The sequence below is a fragment of the Athene cunicularia genome (assembly GCF_003259725.1).
Source record: "Athene cunicularia isolate RWA chromosome 4 unlocalized genomic scaffold, athCun1 chr4_part3, whole genome shotgun sequence".
NCBI lineage: Eukaryota > Metazoa > Chordata > Aves > Strigiformes > Strigidae > Athene > Athene cunicularia.
The window spans coordinates 3613054-3634801 of record NW_020799100.1 but is presented as its reverse complement, the minus strand read 5'-3'; the positions used below and the strand labels follow the sequence as shown (position 1 = coordinate 3634801).

At 40.3% G+C, this 21748-nt stretch overlaps 1 protein-coding gene across 1 annotated transcript; it reads left to right on the top strand.

The window, feature by feature from the left end:
• The first annotated feature begins 96 nt into the window (after positions 1-96).
• Positions 97-8937, top strand: IDS (iduronate 2-sulfatase). The gene is made up of 9 exons (XM_026848885.1): positions 97-520; positions 644-780; positions 1848-2025; positions 2905-2993; positions 4190-4390; positions 5008-5178; positions 5820-5946; positions 7464-7637; positions 8314-8937. The coding sequence occupies exons 1-9, from the start codon at positions 403-405 to the stop codon at positions 8814-8816; spliced, it is 1698 nt and encodes a 565-aa protein (XP_026704686.1). The 5' UTR covers positions 97-402; the 3' UTR covers positions 8817-8937.
• Positions 8938-21748: the final 12811 nt, after the last annotated feature.

Below are 21748 nucleotides of genomic sequence, written 5' to 3'. Positions count from 1 at the left end.
TAATATTATGGGGAGGGGACGCTGTGGGGAAGCGGCCGGGCGGGCCCTGCCCGCGGGCCCCGGGCGTTGGGGTCTGGTCTCCCCCAGGGCTCTGGGGAAGCCCCGGCTGCAGCTTGAGAGGCTCCTGCCGCGGGCGCCTGCCCCAGCCTGGGCGCTGTTTGAGCCGTAGTACAGCTGGGCACCTGAAGAGGGCGTTGTAAAAAGTAGATCCGTAATTAATTTTTTTAAATGTGTTCTTTTTATCCCTTTGGAGCAGGAGCATATAGCATAGCAGTTCCCAAGCTTTGCCTGTAGCTTAACGCCCCTCTCAGAGCTTGCGGGCTGTAGAATTCAGTAGTAGGTAGAGCTATAAAATACCACTTTATTTCACACACCCTTCTGTAGCCAGCTGGAGAAAATACCATGGGAGGAAGTGGTGAGATAGGAAGGGAAGGGAAAGCCGCTGTAGTTCTGTCTAGGCAGAACAAGAACTCTGGTGTGTTGGAAGACTTAATCCCAGTATTTACGTTTCCTCACAAAGGTATTAGATGTTCTTGCTGATTTTTTTAAAAGTCTACTTCAGGGTTAAAAAAATGACAAATCTGCACAAACCTCTGCTTACTGGAACCCACCTGAATATATTCCCAATTCTGTTTCTTCATAGATCATATGAATATCCTGCTTATAGTTGTGGATGATCTGCGTCCTGTTTTGAGCTGTTACGGAGATAAACTTGTGAAATCTCCAAACATTGATCAACTTGCTTCTCACAGTGTTGTGTTCAGCAATGCATATGCACAGGTGAGATAAATAAGTTAAATCAAAAGTGTTTTCTCTAGGCAAAATAATTACCGGTTTTACCACAGTAGGTGTTAGGTAGACCGCTGGAAAAAGCAAGTATTTATTAGCCTTAAGTATTTCCAGTAGAAAATAAATGGTTGGGATGAACTGTATGAACCTATCTTTATTAAAGTGAGAAAAACAAAAACAGGGCATTTGAATCATGATATTTGTGTAGTCCTTGGAGGAGTATGATGTCACTCAAACATTGTCACTGCTAGCAGCAAAGTGCTGTTTAAAAATGCTGTTTTACTAAATTAGAATTCTTTTTTCCTACTGTTTAGAAAAGATTTTTTACTTTTTTTTCTTTTGAGGAACTCTATAGACTTTTATAAAGGGGCAGGCTGTGTTGTAAGTATTACTATTAAGTATAGGACTCCAAATCTCACTAATTGCTCTTTACTCCAATACTTTGCATAGGATACCTACATTCCTGTTTCTCTCTGCTGAGAAATTAGAAGTTTGAGTCTAATTCTGCCTAGGGATTAGGACTTTAATAATACTTGGCTCTTGACAATCTGAAACAGAATTGGTGAGGCCTTTGCACTGTAACCTGGACCTTCCGTATGTTTATCCTTTTCATTTTTCTTAAGGCAGTCCAGATCAACTAGACTTTGGGCTTTTGTCAGCACAGTCCATATGCCACTTCTACTTAACTCTGTGTGAGTGTGAGCTACTAGATTTCAAAAGCCCTGTCTTTTAACGCAACCTGACGACTTCTTTTTTTAATTTTTTTATTTTTTTTGTGATACTAGCTGTATAACCAAAGTTTTTAGTTCTTAGGAATTGGTTATTTGAGGAAAAATTATAGGTAGGTAAATATATATCTTGCTAAAAGCTCACAATTGGGAATTTATTTTCTTAATAAGGGGGCTGGTCATTGCAGTTTGAAGTGATACGAAACACTTTCACTGCACTTCCTGAGCCTTCGAATGTTTTGCCTGGCCACACCTAAGTCATTCTGTATGTGTGTTGTGTTTTGATTTTTTTCCTGAATTGGTTCTTTTTTTGGCTGACTCTCTCCTCAGCAAGCCGTGTGTGCTCCCAGTAGAGTGTCATTTCTTACTGGACGCAGACCTGATACTACCCGACTGTATGATTTCTACTCCTACTGGAGAGTACATGCAGGAAACTATTCCACGATGCCCCAGTATTTCAAGGAGAATGGCTACATGACCTTATCTGTGGGGAAAGTCTTTCATCCTGGTATGGTCTGAATTATCATCTGCTTAACATACACATGTTTAATGTGTATATTCTCACAAACAGACTTCACATATAAGTCTCAACTGTGTGATTCTTGTCTATATTGACACTATAATCATGAGCCCAATTGTACAATGGTTATAGGTTGTCTTTAAATCTTAAGGTATTAGAGAGCTATATATTAGATTATTGTTATCTAACGAGTGTTTTCACATCTTGTCCAGGGCTTGTGGGATTAAATGTCTAACATTCTAAAAATATGTATGGAAGTTAGGTATCCGCTGAAGATGAAATTACTAAACAGCCTCATTGTCTTAGTTCTGCAAATACACGTTCATGCTTCCATAATAGGCTGTCTGGATCAGGAGATATAGAATGTATGATTAATAATACCAATTAAATAGGAAAGTAGTTCACTAGTTAAAAAGCAATAACACTGCTGAGTTGAAAAATGCTGTAATACTGACCCTCTTTTTGGTAGTTCTTTACCCCAGGACTAAACTTGTGTGGATATATGAACTTTCAGTTGATAGTAAAGCTAATTAAGAATGTACGTGAAGACTGTTATTAATCCTGGGGGTTTGGTGGTTTTCTTGCTGCTGTTCCCTGAATTAATGTTCTTCAAGAGATTTGAATCTCCTTCACCAGTAAAAGGTGTATTTCAGGGAAAAAAGTCTGTCTTAAACTTTTTGACTTTTATTAAACTTTTTGACTTTTATTTCTTGGTTTTCTTTTTCTCAGTTGTCAAAGATAATTTGAAATGTTTCTTCATTTAGTATATTTAAAAAAACCCAAACAACCCACAACTGCAAACTAGTTAAACTTGTTTGTGCTCTTCCTGGTTCAGTGAACTATTGGAGCATTTCTAATGTCTTTCAGGGGTTTCATCCAATTACAGTGATGACTATCCATACAGTTGGTCCATTCCACCCTTTCATCCTTCAGCTGAAAAATATGAAAATTACAAGGTAAGGATGATTTGTGGTTCCCTAACAAAGAAGGGTTTTCAGGATACAACCAAATTATTTGTCAAGCACAGGCTATACTCTTTTTTTTTTTTTTTTTTTTGAGACTGAAATCTCTTTCTTAATCTTCCAAAAGAAGGCCTGTCTCTTCAGTTGTGTGTCTTGTTGATTCATGTGCCCATCCTGTAGGTATTTTAAGTATTTCTAAATTAGTATTTGGAAGCTTAAGTTACTGAGATATAAAAGTGCTTGCAAGAAAGAGTGATCTTAATTTGTGTCTAGGTCATAAATTCCTTTATCTGAGAAGCGTGGTTGTCAACTTCTGTGCTAGTCCTGCTCTGCTTTGTAAGTGGCAAAACATTGGCTTGGTGAAATTAATTCAATGAAAAGCTCAGGGCTGAGCAATTGGATGTCATAATTAAAATAATCTGAAACTTTATAATCTGATTCAGTTTTCTAGAATGTTTGTTACTCTTCAGTGTGGCCCAAAAGAATATTTTATGTTTATGCAAACATTGCGATAGCATAATGTGCTGGAGTCTGTACGCTGCCAAGCTAGGAGCTCCAGCCATGAGGCTGCTGATAGCCTTGGCCATGCTTTGTTCTTGCATTTACTGCTGAGAAAACTGGTTTTAACAACACCAGCGTTTGCATCTATGACATACTTTTCTTTATGTTCATTTAGCAAGTCTCTCAAACACCCTGATTAGGCCACCTTTTCCTGGCAACTGTTCTAATTTATTTTTCTTCACTGATTATACATCAGCCACTTCTGGCATGTGTTCAGAAATTAAGTCAGTAGCTTTCAGGCAGTTCTCTGAGCTCTGGGGATCAGGAGTAAAAACATGTGTGTATAGCATAACCAAATTCTGCTTTCTTGCCAATAGGTCAGAGATTCTATTCATAGAAGTTGTTTGTTTTCCCGTATGACTGTTTAATCTTCTGCCCAGCTTTAGAGAGGATTCTGCTTTTCCATAGACATGGAAGTTGCAGTTCTTCAACTCCTGAAGCTGTCTGCTCAGGCATCAGTGTACTTGGTACCTTTAGTGTTTATAGAAATTTTGAAATTCCTTTTCATATCTGATCTGCAGTCTTTTGGTAGAACGATTGAGAAGCAAATTGGTTTGAAAGTTACAGAACAGAGGATTTCTTATTTGCTTTTACAGAAGTTACTTAACTAATGCTTTTTTTTTTTAAAGACTTGTAGGGGAAAAGATGGAAAACTTTATGCTAACTTGGTGTGCCCAGTGGATGTGACAGAAATGCCCAGTGGTACTCTGCCTGACATTCAGAGCACTGAAGAGGCCATACGCTTACTGAATGCTGTGAAAACCAACAAGCAAAAATTCTTCCTGGCTGTCGGTTACCACAAACCACATATCCCACTGAGGTACCCACAGGTGAGGAAGCTGGAGCCTGCAGGGAAAGGAGTTCAGACAAGCGTTGCTTTTGCTTTTCAAAGCTGTTTCCACAAATGCTTTATTGCTGTTGTTTCTGGAAAGCAAGCTGAAAACCAGCCTTGGTTTGATGTAACTTCAGCAGTTGCCTGTGTTACATTTCAGAATGTTTAATGAGAATGAGTTGTGACCACTCAGCCAAAAGCCAGTCTCCTACCACCATAGCAGTGGCTGCTGTCGCATGGAGATGGTGTTCAGCTTGATGGAGTACGACATAATGAGGCCTTACAGGATCTCGTACTCCATTCCCTGTTTGAGTTGGTGGCAAAACTCCTATTCATTTCAGAGGAAGTGGTGTTGGACCTTTTATTTCAGTGTTGCTTTGAGATACAGGAGGCTGGTTTTAGGTACTTGCTAACTCGGTATTTTTAAGGCATTGTTTGGGGCTGACAGGCGTAGTATTGCTAGATTTTACACTCTGGGGGAGGGGGAGTGAAGCCTTGTAAATGGTAAGAATATTAAAGGGTCATGCAAGGGGAAATGGTTGCTGCTTTACAACACAAAGTTTACAATAAATGTCAGAGGTGAGGGCAGTCTTGATGTGTGTTTGTATTGTAAAGGAATTTCTCAAGTTGTACCCCTTGGAAAACATCACATTAGCCCCAGATCCCTGGGTGCCTGAGAAACTGCCTTCTGTGGCGTACAACCCCTGGACGGATATCAGACAGAGGGATGATGTGGAAGCATTAAATGTTAGTTTCCCTTATGGACCACTTCCAGATGACTTCCAGGTAAGCTGTCAATGCGGTGGACTGCAGTCAAACTGCCTTAACTTGTCCAGTGCTCTTAGATGTTCCCAAGTATTCAGCAACTGACAGTTTGCAAATACTCTGCATCCTCTGCCTTGCACACTCTCACCTCTAGCTTTGTAGGCAAACCTTCACTGTAACTGCAGTCAGCCAGTGAGGGTGGGGAGGAAGAGATCAGCCACCAACTAGTGAGAATAACATGTGCTCCTCGTTTGTGTATAAGGGGACATATGTAGCAGCTACCAATTTTGTGTTTGTTTTCATTATCTGAATCTGTTTATCTGCTTCAAGCCACCACTTAGTGTATCTTCTCTTGCAAGATTTTCCTTGACTTTCCAGTGCTTATGCCAAAATCAGGTGCACTGGCTGGACTGTGAGAGAAGCAGAACTGATTGGTTTGCAACATCTTGCTTGAAAGAACTTCTGGGAGAGAAGTAGTTTTTAACTGCTCTCTCTCTGTTTACCTTTTCTGGCACATTAATCAGGGTACAGGCACTTAAAAAATAAAGCAAGCTTTACAAGTAATGTCCTTTAGTTCCTTTACTTAGCCACCCACTGGTTCTCCTGTGTGTGTGTGTGTCTGTGGAAAAGCTAGCTTTTTTCTCTCCCCTCTTAACTCGCAGCGGCAGATTCGTCAGAGCTATTATGCAGCAGTTTCTTACGTGGATACACAAGTTGGCCTGCTCTTGAATGCTTTGGATGACGTAGGACTCTCAAACAACACGATAGTAGTTTTTACTGCTGATCATGGTAAGTCTTTAAATCTTTTCCCAGATCACTGCTAATAATTGTGCAACTTGGTGCTAGCATATTAATGAAGTATGTGTTTATATAATATACAGCAGAGCTACCATACCTTACATGTCAGGTTAGTCTGTCTCTAGTTAATGGACTGACACAGGCTTCTGTGGCTGCACGGTTCTGTCCCCCTGTGAGCACCTTTCTTGAATCAGGTTGAGGGTTTGCTAGTGAGTGATGAGACCAGGACATTGGGCTGAGCTTGCCATATTCCCACCTCCTACCCATCAAGTGACTCTTGCTGGGAACAGTGCTGTGAACAGATAGCAACTGCTCTTCCCCCCATACAGTTTGTAGAGAGCCATCTGGTACAGTGGGTGACAGGCTTTCTCATTAACTGCTGAAGTGTGTTTTCTTGCACTTGTCATTGCTGCTTGAAGAGAATCTAAAACTGATAGCAATATGGCTCCCCCCTCATAACTGAGGTCTTGTGCACTCTGGATCCTGGTGGTAAGAAACTGAATTTGAATTGTGGGACAAATACCTCAAACAGTTGTTTGTTTCAATACCCTAATATTCATTAAAATAACTCCCCCATGATTCCTTTAATTGGGGGATGGCTTAGCTGACTTAAAATGGTTAGAATGTGGTTTAACTAGATCAATTTTAAGTCACACGCTTAGTTAATTTGCATTGACTTCTGTAGGTGTGTGTGTATAAACAACCCTTTATGAGTTGTAGAGTAATGGGATTAATACTTCTGGTGCTAAAGTGATTCTAAATGTTCCTTCTGACTTGTGAATTTGACTGGGACTTTCCATTTTAAACTGAATTCCTCTTTTCCTCCTTGCTGTGGTTAACTATAAACAGTTGGTGTTTCCAGTACTGTGGCTAGCAAAGTGATCCAAAAAAATCATGTGTTAACATAGCTGTCATAGAGCTCCTTTGTCTTCCCCCAAAGTGAAGTTGGCAATAAATCTGCCTGGAAGGAAGTCGTGTTGGCATCTCTTCCAAGAGGAAGAGGAGAGCTAAAGAGTTTTGATCTCTATTGCTTCCTCAGGGGTAACATCCTGATATGGCACTCTGGCATAGATAGCAGCCTTGGCTCCAAGGGATGTTCAGTTACAGTGTTAACAGGAGTATTGGAGAGCTGGCAGCTGCCCAGAACTTAAATGAGTGCTTTGTGGAATTGATCTGGAGACTCTTGCAGGCACTGTGACACACCCCAGTTCCTCTTTTCTGCTCTTTTAAAGTTGATTTCCTAATTCTAATCTAGAGTAGGGGAAATAAGAAAAGGCATAATTTCCTCAATAAAAGAGTATCAACTTGCAAGATTTAGGTGGCTGTTGAAATAGCTTTCACAATAGAGAAAAATTGTATTATATTTAAATACAGCTTGTTATTTGCCTTTTAATATATCCTTGATAACAGACTAGTGGCCTCAACAGCCAGAGTCAGTTTATAGTGAAGAAGAAATTACTACTAATTATGACACAGTATATGCTCTGAATTGTGTTCTTGTCATCTAGGATGGTCGCTGGGAGAACATGGTGAATGGGCAAAATACAGCAATTTTGATGTTGCTACCCGTGTGCCACTGATGTTTTATGTCCCAGGAATGACTACTTCCTCTGTTAATCAAGGAGGGAGGGTCTTCCCCTACCTTGACCCTTTTAGCCATATTTTGGGTTTGGTACCTCAAGGTAAATTTCCAGCATTTATTTTTTGTTTGCAGTGGATATATGTAAAGGAGAAGTGGTGATGTAATGACACTTTGCCTACAGACAGCTTGAGTCGGTGTCATTGACTGTGCTGATTGTACTGATGAGGAATAAGATGAAGGGAATCCTTGGACACAAACTTTTGCTTTGGTTAGATCTCCTTAGTGGAAACAGCTAGATGTGTCTGTTAACACAGCAGGTGATTTATTTTTGTGTGGTGTAGTTGCCTAAAAGGAACCTTGGCCTATGTCTTATAGTGGTGGCTGTTGTCTCTCCAACAGTGATCAGTAAACATTCTCTGTGTAGCATCTGTACTTAAAATTGGAAACTCTTGATGGAGGCACTCTTGTGTTAAAATGTTGACACTGGAATTTGTTTTGTCTTTCTAGAGAGTTGTTTTTCAAAGTAATGAATATTACTGCCTTGAAGGATGCACATTTGAGAAACATAAGGACAAAAATTTTCTTGTTAAAAATGCGTAGACTAGTGTCTTCAGAGCTGTTGCACCTTAATTGCCTTAATTTTGTTACCCCACAAATCAGTACAAAGCACTTTCAATAAAGCACCAACTTAATTATCAGAATAAGTTTCAAAAATGTTCTAGCAGTGTCTGTCAAAGCATCATGTTACATAACTTACATTCTGATGTTTCCTCTAGGGCGAAGAAAAGAGGTGGTAGAGCTTGTGTCTCTGTTTCCAACACTTGCTGAACTTGCTGGCCTGCAAGTTCCTCCGGTGTGCCCAGAGACTTCGTTTCATGTTGCACTGTGCACTGAGGGGGCGAGCATTGTCCGATACATTAATGCCTCCAAAGAGAAGGTGGAGGAAGAGGAGGGTGGGTGTGATGACACTTACAGGTGTTTTAATGAGGAACCTGTTGCTTTGAGCCAATACCCTCGGCCTGCAGACACTCCTCAGTGGAACTCTGACAAGCCAAAGCTGAAAGACATCAGAATCATGGGCTATTCCATGCGTACAGTTGCCTGCAGGTATACTGTATGGGTTGGGTTTAACCCCAGCAACTTCAGTGCTGACTTTGAGGATGTCCACGCGGGAGAGTTGTACATGGTGGAGACAGATCCAAACCAGGATTATAACATCTATAACAATACCTCACATGGTGTTTTTTTCAAAAAAATCCTTGGCTTGCTGAAGCACTAGGGTTCAGAAACTTCTCTGTGCGTGTTCTTGCGACTAAAGTAACCATTCCTTTTTTTGTATAAAAGCTTTCTGTTGTACAGAAAACACTTGGATTGAATTAAATCCTGTTTGTATCAAAACACTAGCTATTGCCTTTGTCTTTTTGCAGCCTTGTTACACTGAAGGAGTGTGTAGTATTACACTAAAGAAGTTGCAGCCTCATTACACTTCTGCAGTTGTGTTTTCAAACAACACTTCTCACAACACTTCCGAAAAGGCCGCACAGGGTATGCAGGCCCATGCTGTGAAAAAACTCTTTAGTCTTCTGAGTGACTGAAGTATTGAAAATCATAACCTGTCCTGAAACTGGTGGTGTTAAAGTTGGAAAAAGAGATATTTGGGAAAATGGTAAAAGTGAGGTGTCTGAAAATCTGTGCAGAGAATGTGTGTCAGTAAACAGGTCCTGTCTGCTTTACTGAGACTTGGGGCTGGAGTGGTCAAGGAGACATTTGATAGTGGTGAAGGATTGAGGTGCCTGCTGTCATCAGCCTTACGTCTGACTAGAGCTAAAAAAAGAGAAACATCAGGTGTTTCATTCAAAATGTAATTATTTTAAATAAGAGCTTTGGAGATTCATGCTTATACAGGAGTGGATCTGAATTTTTAATTAATGTGTATGCTTTCATCACTGCAATGCTAAATAAGACTGAGGGTTCAGGTGACACCAGTACTCTCTTCTGTGGTTTTTCATAAGGATTGGTCCAGTGAGGCCTCACAGGTGCAAAGAGATGGAAACCTTTAGCTGTTGTGACTTGCTGGTTACTGTAGTTGCTGAACTGCTCAGTGCACTTGAGGGTTCTCATGTCCAGTGACAGAAACTTTGATATTTGTGTTCTGAGGTGCTAAGTGGGGCTTGGCAGTCTTGGTTTTGGACTAAGATAGCTAAAAGCCTCCCGTTTAGTTTTAAGATTTTTAGTGTGACATGTAGCAACACAGAATGTGGTGCATTAGTTGTCCCAAGCTATGCTGGTAAGTAAATTTTCATATGGCCAAATACATTAAGGTAAATATGTTGGGAAGCTTGTATCTGAGAAAAATTTTGCTGAGTAAGTGCTGTCTACGTTATGCTCCAAGCTGCGGGGTACACTGTGCTCTAGTGTGATGGCAGTAATTTTGTGTTGTTTTATCAGCCTGCTGGATTTCTGCAATTCCATCTTGGTAATCGAGGCGCTCAGAATTCGTACCCTAACAGATAAGAGCTTGTTCAGACAGTGCTAACTCCTGCTACCTTCCTCAATGAACAGCTCCAATTCCTACAGAAAGAAAAAGCTAGCCATTCATTACTTGTCTTCCTCAGATAAATTGACTTTAATATCCTAGAGAAGCCACAGACATAACTTTTTTTCATTAAAATCCATGTGACAGTCTTATTCCTAATTAATGTAGAGAACCCACCATGAATCTGATTCTGTGTTAGAAGACAGCGATTATTTAGTACCTTAAACTCAATTAGAAGAATATATTTCTTAGGAACTTGTCATTTGTTTTACTCAGCCCAAGATGCTGTGTGTTCTGTAGCATTATTATTCCTGATGAAAACATTATTTTTCCTTCACTTATGCATGTATACTTAGATTCTTGATGGGTGTGAAATACTGCAGAATATAGCAGAATCAGTGTAACTATACCAGTTTCACACTGGTTGAGGGTGTGTTTTATTGAGCATGGTGCCAGGCAGAGATTTGGAGTCTGCAGCTAGAGCTAATTATATGTCTGACACACTTTCCTTCAAAGCAAAATCAAATATTGGGAAAGTTATTTTGGGGGAATGTACTGAAGCGTTAAGGATTAATCTAAATCTCTGGTATGCTAGGTCAGTAATACAATGTATGTTTAAAATTGATCTGGCAAATGGGAATTACCTTAGACTTGGCTACCTGAGCTCTGTGTTTTGTTCTGCTAAAACACCTGTAAAGAAACCACCAACCCTCTTTTGGGTGCTTAAAATTATAGCATATAGATAAATTATTTAGGAATTTATTTGCATGAAGATTCTTGTACATAACCTGCCCTAAGCCTCCCATCACTTCAGGCAATTTAAATTTTCAAGTGGAGATAAAAGTCCTGGTGCTAGGTGATGTGTTTTTTCCTCAAGTCATTCCCTTTATATGGGAAGGAAAAAGCTGCCCTTGACCTTTCTTAATCAAAATCCAGTAATCTTTTGGGGAGACATGAGACAGAATTGTCTCTGACAGCCAGTGAATCAAGCCTGGTATCCGTGTGCTCAGGGCAAGGACATTCTTGAGTAATGCACAAGTCACTGAGCAGGACTGCCGTCCACCCAGCCAGCCAGCCGTTTCCTTCTGCCCGCCGCTGAGCTGAGGCATAACGTTTTTGAGGACCAGTGAGGCATAGCAGTAAAAAAAGCTTTGCTCTTGTAAGTGTGATGTGACTTAGTTTTGTTATGGAATCGGTCCAGCAAAATACAAAACCAGTCGAGACAAAGGAAGAAAGGAAAAAAGAACATTTTTTTTTTTCCAAACCAACCAAAATGCTGCTTCTCCTGGAGAGCCTGATCTGTGGGCTTTGCTAGGCTGAGCAGCCTCCACTGAAGAACAAAAGAGCTTAACAGGAGCAATAAAAGTGAAGTGCTCTTGTGAACGGCACTCTCTCTAGAGGGAAGAGGATGCAAGCCAAGCATCAGGAAATAAATGAGATGCCAGTGCTGACCCTATTTCTCAGGATGGCACCAGAACAGCTGGAAGAACAGCATGATGCTGCATCAGCAGGAATTGTTACCTGTGGTACATGTATGGAGGGATTCCACTGGGAACCCCAGAGTAGCCGTCGTAAGCACTTGGCACAAAGCAGAGTCAATAAACAGGCCTCTGTTAATAAGCTAATGTACAGGAGGGATTAAACAATGGAATTAAAATTTTGGTCCCTAAACAGCTGTGTATCAGTCAATCATAACTCATGACAATGTTTCTAGCAGATAGATGTACAACATCCTAAAATAAAGCTTTTTAAAGCAAAGTAAATATGCGAGGTGCAAAGCAGAAGCAATAGGAATCTTTAGAAGATGGAGATGGCTGTGTATTTGGGTGTACTTTGTAACACTCGAATGTTTGCAGCATGCTGTTTTCGAGGGGAGGATGTGGGTCTAATTTCAGGCATGCTGTGCACACTGGAGTGTATGGAAATGCTGTAGCTACATACTGTGCTGTGCAACAGATTGGAATCCCCCCTTTGGCCTGCGCTCTGTGCTTGCTGGGGGAAATGGGGTACGTTCGGAATGAATAGCTGTCTGTGCAAGCTGTGGATGTTTTTGTGTGGCAAGACATGCAAGGGCAGCTGAGTGTCCCGGCTATTGGTCAGATGTTACCTAATTAATCACTGTCGCATGTTAATTATGTATTAGTGACTCGCTGCTGTGTTGTATTGGTCAAGTGGAGTCCCCTGCTGGAACGAGTGTTCCACAGCATGAAGGATGGGGTATGGACACGAGGCTTCTATCCGGGGTGTTTCTTATTCCTGGTGATAACGTGTGTTTTCTCTGTTGGGCAGCAATATCACCCTTGCTGATGGCAAAACGGCCTTAATGTCATGGTCAACACCCAGCTTTTGCAGGGCACTGTGCTCAGCTTAAGTTTCAGGCCTTTAGGACAGAGAATCTCAGACTGTATTTGGGAAGTGCCTGGTGGTAGCAGCTAAGATCCTTCTTTGAATGTGAAATTCTATTTTATTCCTTTTTTTCCCCAGCTCTAGTGGTTACTTAGCATTCAAATGTGAAACGCTACATAAAGAATGAAATTACCCTCTTGGTAACCAGGTTTTCAGCACTTCACAGTTTTTTAGGCTATAGAACTCCTTGCTCTTCACATCAGAAACTCCCAGCCAAGTTAAGATGACTTTGTGTCAAAACTTTTTATGCCTCTGTGTTTGACTTCCTAGCTAATGAAAATTATCTTCAGATCTGCATGGGTGGATCTTGACTCCAATGTTCTTCTCTGCCTACATGCACAGACCTCCTTTTAAAGTCTGTGGGAGTTCTGCTTATGAAAGAAGATAGACTACTGATGTCAAGATCTACCATATGAAGCAGCAAAATGAGCCTTTTGCCCTCTGTCTGTAACACTTGGCTCTGTGCTGAGTAGTAGAACATCATTTTTATCCAGCAGTGTGCGAAGGCCGCAACTATAATGGAGCTTTGAGTAAGCAAGAGGAAATGGCAAAGTTTGTGATATTTCTCTAGGTGCAGTTGGACACAGAGTGGGAAATAATAGACTGAAGCAGCAGAGAGAAAAGGAACAGTAAGATGTAATGAACAGTGAAATCAAATATAAAGTCATGATCTGAAAGATAAGGATCCAGAAAGAAGATAGAAAGAACAGAAATATAGAGAGAACAAGACTGGAAAGGGAAGTATTTTTTATTTCTGGTTTTAGGCACTGCACACATCTGGAGGTACTCAGATCTTCCTGTTTCTGCTTTAGTTTATTTCCATGTTTTTAGGTATGAAGTCTGTAAGCTTTGTACATGTTGTGTACATGTTGACTGCACAAGTTCTGGGAATGTCTCTGAAGCACTCTGGACAGTGTCTTGTGATTTTGTCCCAAGTATGCTCAATTTGGCATTATCCATGTATTCAAAACCCTTGCTCTTTTCTTTTGATCCCAATGCCATAGTAGAATCAAAGTCTTTAATTTCTAGTGCGTTATGAACTTGTGCTGAAGATTCCAAGTTTAGTCCTTACTGTGTAACTGAAAAGCAGTTACCTGTAGGTGACATGTTTGAATGTGCCCCGTGGCCAGCCTGCACTAGATGTGGAGCAGATCTCTGGGCTGGATTCCTCATACGCAGCCTGATGAAGCTGTTTGGTAAAGTGGGTAGAAATGAAGTGAGAGTCTGGTCATGCTTTGGGTCTGTTGAGCTGCAAGTCTTATGAACAAAGTCCTGCTTATGCATCATTTGTAGAGATTGTAGGAACTGGCTGAGTATCATCTGACTGCAGTCTTTTTTTTTTTGTCAGAAAAATGTTTATTTGATTAAATCAAACTCTCCTATGTAGAGATATTGCTTTAGTGACAGTTTTATTGAGAAGTTTTGCTTTGATAAGATCAGGGACCTTCGCTTCAATTTTATTTCAATTTTTATTATATTGCATAATTTTGACATAATATGAAAGGGTATTATAACAAATGAGAATGTCATTACTTTGTGAAAATAATAAAGTCAAAACAAAAAATTCTGACCTCAGAAGGAAAGTGTTTACCTTTGTCAAAATGAAATGGCTCATTTCACAAGTGTCAATTCAAATTTTTAAACCAGAATTTTTTGTAATTTTTGTCTAGTGGGAAAACGTCAAAATATTGGCAACAAGGAAGTGATGGAAAAATCCCAATTCATGCAGCTACTCGTGGTATTAAAGATGCCAATTCTAATCTGGCTCCGCAAATAATTATTCACATTAGCACAGTGTTGAAGGCTGGAGTTGGGTTTAGGCCATCTCTGTTGCAGTGCTCTAGTGGTATCCTTGCCCCAGTGCTCAGACTAAAAGAGAGGGGCAGTCAGGGAAGACTGCTGCTCCTTTACGGGAAGGGGACTCCAGCCTAGAGAGCTGAAATTTTCACTTGAGGTCAGTCAAGAACTGTGAGCAGACATGGATCTAAAAGGACATTGATTCCTTATCCGGTGCTTTTAACCCAAGCCCGTTGCTTTTTCAAAGCTTTCCAAATGTGGTCTACAGATGACACAAAGTAGTCTGAACTGAGGACATGCTGCTGTAAAGAACAGGTGCCCAACTGGAAAAGGCCAGTGGTAATTCTTCTCTGAAAAATGGAGCAGCAGCTTTTTCTTCCGTCTCCCCTCTTAGCCCGCCACCATCAAGCTTTGTTGTGCTGCCTAGCAGGCTCACCCCGCTGCTGCTCTCGGAAGGACACTCCTCCCTCTCCTCCTTGCTGTAAAGACAGGCTATACAGCCCCTGCAGAGCCAAAGAAATGCTTCCCCTGGCCAGAGACCTGCAGTGAATTTTAAGTAGGGCTTTTTCTCCCAACAAATTGCCTAATAAAAGGGCAAGTATTAATCAGATGTCTGGAAAAAGTTTGTTTTGATCTCTTTCTGCTATTCCAGCTTTAAAGAACAGAGCCTTTTCTGAATCTTTTCCTGGTAATAGAATTAGGATATAATTCCTAGAAGACAAATCTTGGCAGGTATGAAGTGTATAATATCTATCCTTGATTGAACCTACAGCCTTGCATAATACTTCCCACATTTTCCTGTTTTCAAAGTGAGTTTGATCTTGTGCTGAAGGAAATGATTCTCTTTACTTGAGCCCTCTCAAATATTTCACAGCAAGAAGGATGTGATCCATTACTTAGGGAGTCCTCATTACATTCAGCTGTGGGTTACTCATCTTTTTCCTTTATCTGCTCTGCTGGAAAACTTGGATACCTTGTTTTACTAAACAAAATCAAGGTCAAGGATGTTAAAAACAAATAGATTGGCTTATTGAGCTTGATAGTATAATCATTTTCTTGTTGCCAGCTTTAGCTTTTCTTTGCTGAAATAAGATTAGCACAGATTAAAGCTATTTATTTTGGAGGTACAGCGTTCTGGACAGGGAAGCTGTGATGGGTTTGCTTTAAATGGGCCTTCATATTTTAAGAATTTGCAAACCCTCACTTCTTTTTGAGGGTTATTTTCTTCTGTAACTGTTACTCTTGCCTGCAACTATGATTTTCCAAGATAATACTTGGTGGAAACACCTCACGTATCTTCTATATTTGTTCCATGTTGCTCTATGAAAACAATGATGTTTTCTTTGATGTAAATCCATGCAAATCAGGTCAGAATTTTTCACTGCCTTTGTAAGTGATGGTTTGTCTAAGGATTCTTTTAATACTCACTTTGTGAAAGAAGTAAGTTCTAACCTTCATCTACCTTTATTAAATACAGATAGGCCCTGACCTAGTAAAGCACAAAGCCATGCACTTAAGTACATTTCTATTCAGTAAAACACTTAAGTGTGTTAGCTAAGTATGTGTTTAAAATGCTTTGCTGAACCAGTGCCAGAAGACTGTGGCACATGTGTCCCAGTGCTAGTGCCACCAAAGGAAGGCAGTGGGCTGAAGAGACCTGCCCCAGTGTGTAGCTGAGTAAGGTTTCTTTTCTGCTAGAAAGAAATATCTTGTCACTCTGTGTTTTAAGGCCAGTTGTTCACTTCTCAGGAATGTATTTGGTTTATGGTATTTGGTAGCACAGGATGGGATTTCTATTCTTGTTAGGCTTCATAAGGCTCCTGCATCTCTCCCTTCTCTCTCACATTTATTAGTTTGAAACAGTAGCCAGGTCTGGATTTCTCAAAGTTCCTCGTACCCTTAATTGCAGATCAATAACATTTCACTTTCCTTGAGAGGTTTACATGAGTCACAAGGCATTAAAAATAAAACCTAGGAAGTGCAAACACATGATGTTCCTACAACAAGTCTCACACACAAACCTGATGTAACCTTCCACACGCCTTACCGGCAGTGCTTGTCTGCGCTCGGCGTTGCCTCTTCTTCGTGACCACAGCTGAAAGGAGGCAAAAGTCCTCCAGCTTTTCACTTCTTTGTTAGGATTTTGTAATAGTTCTTCAGATGTCATCCACATACATGGGAGCGGCTCTGCCCTGTAATTCCAGAGCTCCTCGACTAGAGGTCAGTAACACATCAAAGAACGTGAGAGAACATGAGACAGAAAATCATAAACTGTGGGGTGTTAGCTACCACTAGACATTTTATTTTGCATTTGAAATGAAGGCTTGCGATGTGGCTAACCATCGGCACCTGTAAGTCACTGAGATATGTGACCAGAGCTCCGGAATGCTTCTACCGTCTATTTTTTCTTATTAGAACTATGTTGGAAGTAGTGCTTCCAAATTTTAAACAATTAAGAAATTATCACCCTTTTAATATCTTTGTTCTTACACAGTAAGTCGCACATTTCCATGTGATATGTATTTTAGAAACAACCTGATTTCTAGGAATTTTTACTGCTAAATCTTTATATAATCTCTTCAGTTGCATTGGCATTTTCTTCAGACAGTGTTAGCTAATGTGTTTGGAATAAGAGATTGGTGTGTGAAGCAGAGGTGGTTAAAAGAGGATTACTTTACAAATAGGCTCCAAGTCCTATTTGTCATGTCCTTACAACTTCATATAGAACAGATCAGTCACTTTTTAATAAAGGGTTAGTTTAGGAATGTTTAAAGGTAAAATATTGTTGTTGTTTCAGCTTTTTTTTTTTAATTTTTTTTTTAAAAAAAACCCTTACTGTTCCTGTAATTTTTTTTATTTTTATTTTTTTTTCTCTGTGGAACTGTTCCTGCTTGGTGACAGAGGAATGGGTCATCTGGACAATTAAAAAACAATTTATGGAGCAGCTCTTCCTCTTCCAGACGCATTTCTTTAAAGGATGTCTTGAACTGTGCTGCTATTTTAGTAGCAAGTTGTTCAAATACATACTCTGAATCATTCCTCCATAGAAGCAGGCATAAAGGATTCTGTTTGTATTCTTTGAGTGTGTCCTATCCTGAAAATACTCATTTCCTTTATCATGACTAATGCCATTACTGAGTGGTTTTGCTGAGACATTTAGTTCAGCTGTGTTCATGACCGTGATTAGTGCATTTGTCTCCAGCTAAAATGCTGATTCTTATTTGAATGCTGCACTCCTAAGAGCTGTGCTCTAACTCTTTATGAAGAAGAAATTGCTGTTTCCCAGCATTCTTGTCTCAGCTAAGTTGGTTCCCCCCCTGCTGCCCTGCATAAAGAAACCTAGGCCAAGGCATTCTGATAGTCATCTTACACAAGTCCCATTTCCTTCGCTCACACCAGTTTTACGCTTGCAAGCTACATTGTAATTTATGTCAGAGTTAGTAAAAGTGGAACCAGACCTAGTATTTCTCAAATGTAAAATATTAACGGCAATAATGAATGGTATAATTCTACTAAAGAATAACAAGATGAGAAATGCAAGCCTTTCTCTCTGTAATCGCTACCAAGAGTGACAGGCCTGCCATCAGTCCAGACACCCAAGACTTCACCAAGCTCATTGCACTCCAAAAATCTCTTAATGAAATAGGAGAGTAAAGGCTGTTATGCCATCTAACACAGGCTTCGCAAAACTGAGCTGAAGATTTAATTTTGGTTGGATTCTGCACATTGTCTCTTTTTTTTTTTTTATTTTTATTTTATTTTTTGCCCCTCCTTAAATTCAGGAGAATCATAAGAGAGAATAAAACAAAGTCTCTGATACATGTGTTTCCTCGGTGCAGATTGATTACTGTCTGTACAGACAAGTTCAGGGGGAATCTGTTGTATGGGGAGAATACAAAGTCATGTTTGCATTAAGAAGCTCTTGGTGTAATTTGAACTAAAAACTTAAAGATATAAAACCAGGTCAGTGGGGTTCCTATTGTGAGCTGTAAACACAGGAGAGGAGACCTCTTGTGTTGGAGCAGCAAAATGCATTAGTCTAAAAGTAGCTAGTTTTAAGAAATGATTATGCCTTGGAAATGTTATGGGTGGGACTATGGAGATTAGTTTGAGGCTTGGTGTTTAGATTTGTAAGGATATTATTAACCATAGTTACATTTGGAACTGGGATCAGGGTGAAAACTAGTGTCCTTTTCCTCAGTTCTCTTCTCCAGGCAACCTTCAAGCTGCACAGCAGCTTAACTCTTGTGGCCAGCTTGTGTTTTCATGATTACTACTTCGTGATTAGTAACCCTTGCCCATTTGGCGTGATACCAGCACCTCCCTCTTTAGCGCCGGCAAGGCAAAAAGATCTTCGTAGACAGCAGTCACTGACTGGATGTTTAACAATGTAAGTGCTTTTAAAAGCCCAGTGCAGTCATCTCGTAGGGTCTGGCATCTCTGTTTCTTGAGCTTGTACATTGGCAAAGCGCTCCACTCCAGCCTGCCAGCTCCAGAAGTGCATGGTGACAGGCCGTCATCATCCGTTATCCCCTGCCATTCAATCAGTTTTAAAATGGAAACCCAAGCTTGTGGGGTAGAAATGAGGACTTTCATGCATTTCATCATTGAATGAATAGGGGAAATGAAATGTAATGGGAACTCTCCTTTTTTTTTTTTTTTTTTTTTTTTTTAAATCAAGTTCTCTGCCGGTATGACAGCAAGAGAGCCACTGGTTGGTATTAGCAGATTTGCATTGTTTCACTCAAATGTCAAAGGTAGACTTCTAGTTTAAGTGGTGCCATGTGCTTTTTTTACTAGAAAATGTTCAGTGTTTCAAATCTCCCATTCTCAGTTGGGTCTAGAGACTCCAACTGGATAAGGGCCCAGTTGTGCTAGACACCGTGCAAACCATGGCGGGGAGGCTTTGTGCTGTGCCTGAGCTGGCTGCCAATAGCAGGGACGGTCCCACCTCCCTGCTGCTGTTCACAGCTGGCTGGCTCTGCCCTCACCCTTCTGTTAGTGCGTGTCTGATTTCCTGGGAGCTGGCTCAGCTTGATAACCCAACAAAAAACACTTTTCACTTTTTTTTTTTTTCTTCTGTTGATTTATCTCACCAAGAAGTTAGAGGAGTGCCAGAGCAGGAAGGAGCGTGTGACCTAAGACACAGCTCCTGCCTTGCAGAACTTAGCACCTATGTGAAGAAGACAGATGAAAGCAGTGCAATTACCATTCTCTTTCCTAGCAATGTATCTGAGCTTTGCAAGTGGCTCCACGAGGAGTGCAGTAGTTGTATGGAGGCAGTAGTGCAATTAGGAGATGTGCATTAGTGTGTTGTTGCAAGGGGTGAAGGTGGTAGTCTGGCCTGATTCCAGAAGGCGATGAGCACCAGGTGGGAACTGGATGAGGTGAGCTCATATCATGAAGAGCAGTTTAATGAGTAATAAAACTAGGGGGATCTGATACAATCATTTTCCAAATTGGGCAGTCTCAAGATCCTAAAACACTGACTTTTTTGTCAAATACAAAAAAACATTTAAACACTGCTACTTAAGCATCATACTGGTGACTTGGATAATGACTGAAAAAACATTAATAATATTCGTATTGAGATGTTGCTTTATTCTATGTTCTTTTGAAGATTAATTTTTGTAGAAGTGTAGTCTTTACCATTATGGATGATGAAGTTGCACGATATTAACAGGCAACTAAAACAATGTTTGTTTTAGGGTGAATGGATTGTTCCAGCTCCAGGTGAGAGCTGTAGGCATATTGTAGTTGACTTTAAAGGGTTGGAACTTAGCAGATCTCTTCTCTTCCCTGAAACTCTCCAATCTGCTGATATGGTCTCCTGCCTTGGACTAACAAAAAAAGTCTTTTAGCTATGTGGTGCGACACTTGTACAGAAAGCCCAGGTTTAGTCCTATTATTGTCTTATCTCCATAGAGTTATTTTTGTTATTGTTTATAGCTTGTAAAAATGGGCTTATTGCCAGTGAGAAAGCAAAGAGGGAAACTCTCTCTGTGACAATTTTCATACATCTGGTATCATTATAAATATTTTATAATATTAATAATAAATAGTAGTTTTATAGAAATGGTTTCCTTTTATGGGCAATGGTAGGACAGCTGTCTAGTTTCTAATTTTATAATTTGTCCTACGGGCAATTTTGTGCTTATGGCATATTGACTTCAGTAGGGAATTCTGCTTAAAACCTGGTGTCACAACAGCTAACTCTATTTCCATGAAGGCAGGTGTAGACATTTGTGTTTCCACTGCCAGTCTCTAGGTACCTCTTTGGAGAGTCACTGGAGGAAGAAATCAGTGGGCTTCCCAGGTGTGTCCTACATGTGAAGGGTGAACTTGCTAGGAACAATCACACTGATCCATGGTGTGAGATAGTTGGGAAGTTACCTGTCCTCCCCTTAAGAATTATTTTAATCTCCAGAATCCCTTGGGGCTTTGCCATTAGGAACAGGATCACAATGTAGATGAATGTTACTGAAATTGCAGCAACACCTCAAAGATTATCCAAAAGAATTAGTTCCATGATGCTGATACTGTACAAAGACCTCTTAGGTTTCCTGATGTGTGCTGGAAGGTATCTCTAACCCCAACAGTGGTCCCTGTGTTTGAGTGGGACTTGTTGTGGGACAGGGATTACTCCCTCTGTCTGAAGGAGATCCTGATTCATCCAACCAGTAGTCCCAGCTCCAAAGAACAGCTAGTAACACTGCGAGTGGTTGACTCTGTTTAGCAGAGCTCTCTGGTTCTTTTGAGCTGAGCTAAGCTGCTGTCTAGCAGGTGAATAGGAAAGCTTGAAAGCAGTATGTGTCTGGAACAGTTATTATCTTCCCCTAACAAAAGCCTGACCGGCAAGTTGGGTTTAATACTTCTAACATTAATAGCAAAAGCGCTGCAACCTACTGACTAGTTCTCAGACACAAACCAGATACCAGGGATCCAGTATACAGTCTTAACCCCCAAGGCTATTGGCCCATTTTTTCACTCTTTCAAATAACCTTGCCTCTCATAAATCTGTTGCTCATTTAAAGCAAACTTTCTGCTTGCATCAGAAATTACTTCCAGCATTGGATACGAAGCATTCTGCAATATGTTATAAAATGAGGGCTGGATTCACTGCTTAAATAAAGAAAGCCAGTTTGCTTCAAACGGATCATTTATTGCTACCTTCATGCTGTATATTTATTGTGAGGATATTGTCACATTTCTTTCAGTTTTGAAAATGTAAGTTGGATTTTCTCTTTCAGGTTGCCATCTGGTGTATTGCGAACAGTCTCAGAGAGTAAGAGGCCATCTGTTAATACTTTTTCAGGAAGCTTTTTATAGAGCAGTGAAGTGGCAAATCTCAAAAACACGTTGTAATGACTTACAAGATCTCGGGTATGTGTACAAGTAAAGGCTGATATTTTATTCCTATCAACAATATAGTTATCAAGCTGGGAAGGAAAGGAAGAGAAGAAAGAGAACTT